The following is a 10,365-nucleotide window of genomic DNA, read 5'->3' as shown; positions in this document are numbered from 1 at the left end:
CCACTCAGAGTTTCAGTGGCTGCAGCTGCTCCTGGCAGCCCTGGGACTGGAATCACAGAAACACCTGGGAAAGCAGGCATGAGTGCTTATGACCCCTATAAGTCAGAACCACTCAAATGGCAGGCAGTGCACTGAGCAATTCCTGAGTGCAATCCCTGCTCTCTCCTCATCTCCCATAAAGCAGCTGTAGCTTGTCATGGTTGTTTTCAAGCTCTAGGGAGGCAAGTTGCTGGAACCAGGCACCACATCCAGCTGCCCAGACTTCAGGAAAAGCACTCAGCAGACTTCAAGAGAGATTAATCAAATGGCCTGGCTTTAAAAACCTTACCCAGAGCAGGTGAGTCACTGCTGGATCTTGCATGTCAGAGCAGAAACATCCTTCCCCAGACCTGGGCTACACAGCCGTGCCTCTTTAAATCTGCGCTGCGTGCTGCAGTGCTCTGCATTGTTGCCATGGCAGAAATCTCCCCATAGTAATAACCTCTTTCAGAGAAGGTTAAAAAGAGACAGTGCACATGCTCAGAAATGCTGCACTTTTTCTCGTAGCAGTTTGCAGCGGCCATTTCAAAGAAACCATCACAAAGACAAGAGAAAGATCAGGTACTGATATTTTTTCCTTTGTTAAAGGGGGTGACTTTTCTCTTTCATAGAAGTCCATGCACAGATCTGTCTCTGTTCCCAGCTGCACTGCAGAAAGAGACCACCCTTCTAAGCCTGTCATGATTATTCCTTGCAAATTCCCGTGCAATAACTAAGAGGCAGGAGTTAGGTGTGATTTAAGACGATTGCTGCACTACAGGAGCAGTTGTTTTGCAGTGGGGCTCATATACAAAGCTGAGCTGACTCTGGGGTGGGTAATGGGTAAGGCACCCAAAGAAAGTTTAACAGTGTGTCTGTTTTGTTTTGTTGAACCTTTGTAGTACTCATAGTCAAGTATGAGCATAGCCTCTGCTCCTACTGACCAGGGGCTTCTTCATCAGGTACTTCCAGAAGAGGCTGGTGTTGTCCTAATTTACTATTACTTGGAGTCACTCTGCGGCATCCTATTGCAAAGACTGGTATTTTTGATTGTACTTGTTTTGATTGCAGATCAACATTAATTAAAACAGAAAACCCAAGTCACTTGTAGTGATTTTAAGTCCTTTATTTTAGGGATGGTAACGATAAAAAAAAAAAGGATCACATCAGATCTAAATAGTGGGTGCAACAGGAAACCCAGTATGAGGCTATAGAAATTATATTACCCTATCTTTTTGTTGCCTTGGGCTCAAGTATATCTGTGACTCTACTTGTACATGTTTAAGTCTTGCTTCTGAACCATTCCCTACTCTTGTGTTTAGGTTGAGGAGCACAGGAAGGGGATGTGTATAATGCTGCTCCTTCCCTGGCTGAATTGCTGGTTTGCACATGCTGCAAGTGTTCATGCAGAATTTGCAGCTTCACTTTAGCTGTGTCTGAAAAGGTGTATTGCACATATTGAAGAACAGTTTTGTTCTGTTCTGTCTTTGTGGCAAAATGGGGAAAACCCTTCCCTTTCCTGCCTCCCTCTACTGTCTTTCTAAATGTGAAATACAATCTGTTCTGGGGAGTGCTGTGCTCTTGCATTCAGTACATGCAGATCTAATGCTATTATGCAACATCTTTTGCTCAGTAAGCACCAACTTGAAAATCAGAAAGAGACAGGATGTTGTCCTGCTTTCCCACAGTTAGCTGAAAGAATTTTTTATGTGAATTTTATTGTATTGCCTTAACTTAGCCTTATTTTAGTCTGTCTTTCTTCCATTTTGCTGTACAGGAATGAAAGGTAAACTTGGCTGAGCTAAGGAACACCCTAGCAGTGTGCCAGAGTCCTTGAGGCTTGGCTTAAGTCTCTAACAAGTGCTTGCAACCTGTTGGGTCAAGAAAATACTTAATTTGAAACTTATAAAAAAACTTGCCTCTGTGTGAAGGGAAACTGTTGCTGGACCAAGTTGTACCAAGGTCTGGGCATGGTGTGGCCTGGCTGTGATGTTCAAGAACAAATGGATGGCTGCAAATAATGGCCTGAAGCCCAGATTAGGAGGGGAAACAGAAGGTCAAAGAGTTTTGATGGATTTACCATTAGAAATTCTACCTATGAATTTGTTGAGGTTTAACAAAAGTCTTTTCCTTCAAATACTTTCATAAAGGAGTTTTTATAATTAGCATGCTGTGTAATGGGAGTGGTTACCTTTGGTTATTATACTTGTGAGAAGATGATGCAGTAAAGCAAGTCATTGTCCAAAGGCCTTGTTTCCAGGTTCTGTTTCAGCCAGCTCTGTAATCCCTGAAGTTTTGATCTCAAAGTATAACAGTGAACCAGCTCTCCAGATTCATGTCTGTGACTGTGTAGTTAGAAAAAAGTCACAGACAAAAGGCACAGAAAAAAGCCCAGGCAAAGCTGCTGGCATCCTGGCCTTCAAATGAAACCAAGGACACTTTAGGGACTTCTTATCTAGTGTAGGGATATTCTCTCACAGTTGAGTTTTATGCACACTCTGGGAAGGTACAGAGAACTTTTCTCCATGCTCTAGACCTTCTGGTATTTTGTTTTCTTTCAGAGGAAGACTGACAATGCTTTAGCCATCAGGGACATGAATTTCTTTGTAACAAAACCCTTGTGTTTCTGTAGTGTTCCTTCACTAACTTGTTTGTCTCTTGACAAGGACAGAAGTACCCCTTCCCAAGATGCTGGCACCCTGCCTTCTGAGGAGAGCCGTCCTTACAGCTCCTTTCATTTTTGTGGTTGCACTACTTGTCACGGAGCCTGTCAGAGCTGACCAAGAAGCAGGAACAGCCATACCAGCTGAAAGTAGGTACCACCCCGCAGTCCTCTCCTACAGCCTCTACTGCAGTTCTCATGTTGCAGGACTCTGAAGTTTGCCCAAATAATTTAAACTATTTTGGATATGTCTTGCCTACATTGTTTTAAAACCACAGCCTGATCATCTACCAGTGCTGTTTTGCTCCTGCATCCAAAGCTCTTCACTCTCTGCCTGTTGCTGTCTTTGCTTGTTGCTGAAGTTCTGCCACTTTTCTTCTGTCCATTGTGTTAGCCCTTTCTATGCCAGCAATCACCATGTTTGCTTTTCAGAGACATTACTGAGGCTTGTTCTTTTTCAACTGACATTGTCTGTTCATTATATTTTGTTCTTGAGAATGTTTGCTTTTTTAAAGTCATGTATTTTTATTAAAAAAATCACAATGAAGGTGCCAAGAAAGCGTTTTGTCAACACCTAGTCTTAGGGCCTTCAACCATCTAATTCTTCTTTGCTGATCTGTGTTGAGTTTATTTTATTTTATAAGCATAATGACCTTGCATCAAATTGTTGATGTGAAGAACTGCTGTCCTTCCTTTTGTCCAGTGTAAATACAGCAGCACTGAAGTTGGGTGATGCTACAACAATGATGGAGCAGGTCATTAATACTCTGTAATGTGGAGGTTTTATATATATATATATATATATATATTTTTTTTTTTTTTTTTTTTCTTAGCTAGGTAAAGAATTTGGCAGGCTCCCCTTCTCCAGCAGGCAGAATTCCTGGTTGCTGGTTAGCACTCAGATCACTCACTCACTGAGCTGGAAGCTCATTGTCCAGCGTGTCAGAAACATGTACAGTCCAACATCAAGCGTTGGCAAAAGGGGCTTACAGACAGGACACAGGCACAGCAGCATTTTCCAACATTAGCCTTGATTCCATCCTTTCATTCACACCAGACCCCAGAGAGCAAACTAAACCTGGGCTCAGAATTTCTCTCTTGTGCAGTATTTCTGGTGAGGTTGTCTGGTGAGCCTGATGAGTTCAAGATGTTTGGTGCTGTCTGTATTTGCTGTCTGCTAGGGCACAGATCTGTGTTACGTGGTGATCAAGGCAAAGCAAGCCTTGTGGCCTTCAGTCTGAGTGTCTTGATCTGGGAACACTCTCTTATACACTCCAATAAATCCAGATTGCAGCAGTTCTGCTTACCAGCAATGCCTGCTGATAACAGGGCATTTGTTTGGGCAAAGCTGTATCATATTCAAAATTAGAGGCTGAAGTGGTTTGTCTTTATGATATTGTCATTTTTATTCCATTAGTTTTCTAGAGCTCACATTTGTTAGATTAGGAGACAAGATTTTTCTAGGGAACAGGTTCATGTTTTCAGACATAATTTCTGAAAAATCTGACTATAAGGTAGAAAATGTACCCAGGGTTAGTGGAGCAAAAGGAAAGGCTCAAGTTAAGGGTTTAATGTTTCCATACAATGAGCTGTGGAAGGAAGAGGGGAACAGCAATATAGCAGGAAGAAAAATATTCATGTAAATTTGAAACAATTCTTTTATAATTGAGAGACTGGGTGGACCACCACAGTGAACCAATTAAAATTACCTGGGTTGTTCAGGAGTACCAACATCAGTACTTACCCTGTGGACTCTTTTCTGTAGCTCTTTCTGATACTCAAAATCACTGTTTAATCCTTCTAGTTAATTCTTCCTGCCATACAGTCATGATTCTCTACTGAATGCTCTCCTAGGCCGCCCCTGTGTTGATTGCCATGCCTTTGAGTTCATGCAGAGAGCTCTGCAGGATTTAAAGAAGACAGCATATAATCTAGACACAAGGGTAAGGCAACATTAGATGTCTTTTTTTTTTTTTTTTCTTTTCTCCAAGATAAAAGAAAATTCTGTAGATAAAAGTAGATAAGGTGGATGGATTTTGCATACTTAGTGAATTGTGCTGTCCCGTGTTCTAAGGTGAGGCTGGTTAATTACATTTCACCTGTCTATGCAGTAATCTGTGGAATTCTTCTGCTTTGGGGTATCAGGGACAATAGGAAGTATAGGAAAGTGTGAACTGACTCCCCTTCTCTTGCCAAATTAGATCCATTAGTGCTGCTTTTCTCACTCCAAATGCTGAGCACACACCTTTGTTTTTATGTCAGGGGGAGTAAGGTGGGAGTATCATTTATATTTATTACCCAAAAGGAAAGCCTACTAAAATAAACCACTCCCCTGCACGTGCTTTTATCCCTGTGGAGAAGCTAAGGGAGGAAACATAGAGAGTTTTTACATTTCTCTGATTTCATAATGATGAAAAATGCCACAAAGTAGAACAGCATAGGGAATGAAACCTGTTTGGCTTGCAGTCAGTGTGCAGAATCTGCCGGGGGTGGTACCTGCCCTCTGTGGGGGATGTTGAATCTGTCTCTTGCTGCTGCAGCCTGCAATCTGTGCCTGCCTGTGTCCCAGCTGCTGTCAGATGGTGGTGTCCCAGGAGGGTGGCTTTGTCCCCACCTCCTGTGTGCCCTTTAGCTGAAGGGCTATAGATATACTCCTGCACAGATTGTGCAACAGAAAGCACTGAAACTTTTCTGATTTGTGGTCAAGGTTGTTCACAGGTCAAAGGCTGTGAACTATTGTCTTTGAGGAATGAATTGAGGTTATTTCAAGCAGGGTCCTCGATGTTTGGGTGAAAATACAAGTGCATGAATGAAGATGCCTTGAATTGTGACATACTACAAAAAAATAAACAAACATTCCAGCAGAACCAGATTGGTATGTAGCACATTTACAGCTAAACAAAATCTGTTCAATAATTACAGGTCAAATATATTTTGGGCTTCGTGAAGAAATCTTGCTAATGAATCTGCTGAGCACTTTATGCAGCCCAAACAAGATGTTCAGATTGTGCTGTAAAGTGGTACTAGCACGCCTATTCTTTCTACAAACCTTTGAACTTTTCATCAGAACTACATCTTGATGCAAAATCTCCTGAAGTTTTCTCTGGGTATCTGGCTATGGCAGTGACCTTTATGAAACCTTCAGCTTGCAGACCAAGAGAAAAACTTTATAAAACACAGATCTCCAGAGCAGAAATAGCAATACGAACCCCAAAGATAGCAACTGTGTTTTAATACTTTTTAAAAAAATAAAAATAAAATGCAGCCAAAGAGATAAAATGAGGATAGAAAAAATGTCAGTTGAGATTAATGTCCTATTATTGGCTTTCACACTTGTAGATTTGACAGCAAGCCTGAAAATGTGACATATTCCCATGAAAACAAACCTATCACTTTAAAATCTAAATAATTAAATTCATATTGAAATCCTTCAGTTCCCCATGACTGGAACAGGCCTATTCCAGTTATTAAGCTAGGAATTCTGCCTACGTCCTCAAAAGACATGGAAATATTTAACAGTTGAGAACTTCTTGGAACTGTCTTCTTATTTTAATTCTTACTTTTATTATTCAGCTGTGGCACAATTTAATGCAATCTCAGGGCTTTAGGACCACTGCTTTCAGCCACATATATTTCACATTTGACTATTTTAGTCTGTTTTGCTGCTTTGTGGGGTAAATATTCCTGTCCCTGAAAATACAATTCCCTTTGTTAATATTCCCACTGAAGACATTAATTTCCTTGAAAAACTCTCCTTTGTTTGCAGGCAAGATTGTTAGATGATGACTAAGCAGCTCCTAACTGTGTTGGAGGGGGAGGGATTCCCAAATGCTTAGAGAGGAAATTCTCATTTAATTCCTCCTGCACATCTTACCCTGCAGTTCTCTACAGGGGAAGCCTGTATATAATTTTATTGCACAAGAATATTGCTCAAGAGCTTTCACACTTCATTTGGCCCTGGGTTGATCTACATGGTGTCTCAAAGCAAACTGACTATGGCATAGATCACAGACCCTTTCATGAAGGCCATCAACTGGATCTCCTTCCTTTTTCCAATGCTGGCTGTTTGTAACCCACCCTGGTGTGATGGTCCCTCACTAATTGTCAGGCTGGCTGCACCAGAAGGGTCACAGACCACTTCTGACAGGCTGATTTCTACACATATCTGATCTGTTTACCCTTCTCTGTCCTGGTTTTTGTTGCTGCTGGTCCCTCAGAGCAGGCTGGATAGTTGTTTTGGCAGTGAGAATTAACTCTGGGCAGTATTTTCTGCGAATATCTGTGGTTCACCACTCAGCCAAAGTGCCATATGTGATCATGAACTGGGGAGAGGAGCCTTGTGCTGCTGGGAGGGAGCTGCTCCCACCACAGCCACTGCTCTTTGTTGCTTAACAAACTGTCTGTGGTTGTTTATAATGTTTAAAGCACAGTAAGCTAGATGTGTCCCTGAAAATAAAGGCTTGAAAATGTTATTAAAGATATATAAGATGGTAAGCAGCCTTGGGGCTCAGCTCCAAAAATGTTGGCATGCTGTCAACCTCCCTTATTCAAACCATGGCAAATGATGTCAGTGAGGTGGTGAGAAGGTGGTGATTGAATGTCTTTTCAATGATTAGCAAAGTCTGACCAGATCTTTTCAGCTTTGCAGGGCAGCTGAAACAATCAAAACTGATACCTGATTTAATACAAAACCACAGGGTTGTGGTTTTTTTCCTGAGATTTATCATCTGGGAAAAAAAAAAAAAAAAAAAAAGCCTGAGCAGCAGATGGCTTTTCCTGCACTAACAAGGCAAGTGCAGAGCAGGATGCTTCAGCCCAGCTCTGCTCTAAGTGCCTTTAGCTGATGTGGGCCAATGGATGACACAGCTTTTAAAACACAGCCTTTAATCACATGGCAACTCCATCTCACACAGAAATTGCAAGTCAGGCAGATTAAGGATGGGTTTGATTGGCATTTACAGCTGGTAGTCTTCATAATGCCTTTTTTTCATGTGTAGCTGGTTCCACCAGTGGGGATAAATTTGGTGAGTGGACTTCCCACAGCTACTGGGGAAGTCCCAGTATTGTCCCATGACAATAAAGGGGGAATTCTCTTGGATCAGGCTGATTTTCAGGTACAGCTTTAGCTCACAGTAGACAAACTGAGGTGAAGATACGATGTTGATGTCAAACATATCTGCTGCATCATGCTGCTACTGAAGCAACAAGTGCTCCAGAGAGCCAGGAAAACCCAAGTGTGTGTGTATGTTCTAGGCAGGAAGGATTCCCAAATTTCCTTATGTACCCTGCTGTCCCCTCCCTGGTCCCCAACCCTTTCTCACACAGGAAGGCTGAGAGGGTGCAGCCTTTCAGATCATGCCCAGCTCCAGCTCTCAGAAGTTCCCAATCCACCCTCGTTGCTTCAGAACCAGGGATCTGTGGGCAACAGAGATCTCCTGATACTGATGAACCTCTGTTGAACCCAGAGACTTCTGCTTTCACCAGTTTGGGACCCCTTTCCTTAAAGAAGCCAGGAATCTCATCTCGTGTTTGAGTTGTGATGGCTCCATGCCAGCTCAGCACCTCTCATCTCTTTTAGGCTCCAAAGAATATTATCAGTAACTACTGAAGTTTTGTATTATCAGGAGAAAGTTAAAGAGAAACAGAAGTTAATTTCTTCAATGAGAGTCACAGTCTAATTTTAAATTTGGAGTCTGTTTTTAAGTAAAATAAAATTTCTGACATGATTTGGGAGGGGTGGGGAGGAGGCTTAAGCCTCTAATGAATTTCTGAGCTTATGCTCTAGTTTGTGCTGTTGAAATAAGAAAAAAAAAAAACTTTCTCCATGTCACAGGAAGTAATGCTATGTTGGTATGCCAATTAATACCACAAAAGCAAAATCATTTTGTAGAGCAGTAAACAATGTCTGATTTTTACCCCAAAATTCACCTCATACCACTAGTTCCAAATCATAGAATAAAAATAAAATGGAATTTTCTTTGGGAGCTAATTAGTTTTACAATGTTGACATTTGTTTTTTGATGATGTTGTTCCTCCCTCTTATAGACAGAAACTCTGCTTCTTCAGGTGGAAAAGAGAAATCTGTGCGACTGCGTAGCTGCCAATCTACTGAACTGAACCCTGGAGACCCCTGAGGAGGCTCACCTGTCCAGCAGTTTTTAAAATGCAGCTGTATAAAATACAGCTTTATGGAGTTCATGTGGCAAGCATGTATGCCCCAATGTACTGAAACTGGGGCCTGTGTCTGATGTATTTGTCTGTTCTGTATCTTTTTAAAGTACCCTTTTAAAAAAGTACCCTGTTTTCACATCTGCTGGATTGCCAGTAAGGGCTCAATTCAGTAAATCTGTTACTTGATATTGGGGGGGTGGGGGGGGGGAATGTACCTGCTTTGATTTTTAAATCAATTTGCCAAGTGTAATCCCCTGAGATAATTTTGGAGGACAGTCCCCTAGAGACACATGCAGCTGTTTTTTGTCTTTAATATGAACGTATGTCTGTGGCAACTTACCCAGTTACATTGAGACATGACACTGTAGTCTCTGTAGGCTTTGCCTGTGTATTAAAGATGATGAAGTCCTTTTCTGTTTGTTGTCTGTGCTGTGCCCACCTTCAGGCACGTTGTAGTTCCATCAGATGTAATGGGGTGTGTCATGAGGAGCTACACATCTGCTGTTCTTGGACCAAAACAGTTTATCTCTCAGTGCTGAGCCCTCTGTTATCCTGAAGAAGAATATTATTTTCCTTAATTAAAATGTTTGGTTTCTTCCCCTCCTTCCCTGAACACCCCATTGTTAACCTAGTGAATTTCTGAGTAGCTTTATTTTAGCAGGTCAAACGGGCAGAGTAAAAAGAATCAGGGTCTGACTAGGTAGCCTGACCAGTTCCAGCTGTGGCAAATGCTGCCACCTGCAACTGCTCAACATCACATTGAAGGACAGCTCCATGCAGTGCCAAGAAGTTTCTTTGTGAGACTGTGCCTTATTTTGCTTCAAGTGAAACACAGGGATTAGGCCACACACATTTGGTCCATCCTGTGATGGACTGAACTCCAAATGTTTTGGTTTTCCCTTGTAGGTGCCTTTGGAAACTGCTCCTTCTGTTTCAGCCATGAAGGAAGACCTGAAAGTTGAGATTGTTTCATCCTCACCTCTCCCCCTTTATTCTAAGATGCTGTGTCCACTCACAAGTCTGAAATAGGCTGAGCACTGTGAGGAGGTGCTTAGAGTTTGTCTGATGTGCTTTAGAGCTGTCTCAAATTATTCCAGCATTGAGACTTGACTTGGGAAGTGGATGGGACATCTGAAGGTAAAAATCTCTTCAGCTGAATTTGCAAGAAAGTTCCTGCCTGTGGCTGTGCTTCTGTAAATAAATTGGTGTGACTTTGCTGGAAGTGGATGAGAGAGGAAATACAACTACTGCTCTGCTGCTGCAGCTGGGGGAGCAGGGGAACACCACAGGGACCTGAGTGGCTTCCCAAACCTGTCCAGAGCTGGGAAAACCCATCCCTGTACACTGAGAAGTGCAGCATGCCCTTCTGTGTGTGACCAGGGGACAGGCCAGCACAGAAGCCCAGTGTGAGTGGGAGAGTGGATGCTGATGTTATTTTCCCAAATTCCCTCAGGGAATTGTATGTTTTTCACTAAGTCCATTCACACAGCATGGGAGCACTGGCACTGCTCACT

General features: G+C 42.2%; 1 protein-coding gene across 4 annotated transcripts; it reads left to right on the top strand.

Moving 5' to 3' along the window:
• Positions 1-244: 244 nt before the first annotated feature.
• Positions 245-9,265, top strand: LOC128786937 (neuropeptide-like protein C4orf48 homolog). Of its 4 annotated transcripts, none has more exons than XM_053940690.1 (4): positions 245-337; positions 2,690-2,830; positions 4,535-4,623; positions 8,726-9,265. In XM_053940690.1, the coding sequence occupies exons 2-4, from the start codon at positions 2,707-2,709 to the stop codon at positions 8,795-8,797; spliced, it is 285 nt and encodes a 94-aa protein (XP_053796665.1). In that variant the 5' UTR covers positions 245-337; positions 2,690-2,706; the 3' UTR covers positions 8,798-9,265. The 4 variants fall into 4 exon arrangements, with proteins under 4 accessions (XP_053796665.1, XP_053796662.1, XP_053796663.1 ...); XM_053940687.1 differs by lacking the exon at positions 245-337 and adding an exon at positions 477-600; XM_053940689.1 differs by lacking the exon at positions 245-337 and adding an exon at positions 525-600 and having other exon boundaries at positions 2,685-2,830.
• The last annotated feature ends 1,100 nt before the right edge of the window (positions 9,266-10,365 follow it).

The sequence above is a fragment of the Vidua chalybeata genome, chromosome 4 (genome assembly GCF_026979565.1).
Source record: "Vidua chalybeata isolate OUT-0048 chromosome 4, bVidCha1 merged haplotype, whole genome shotgun sequence".
Classification (NCBI taxonomy): domain Eukaryota; kingdom Metazoa; phylum Chordata; class Aves; order Passeriformes; family Viduidae; genus Vidua; species Vidua chalybeata.
This window is presented reverse-complemented; position numbering and strand designations above follow the sequence as displayed.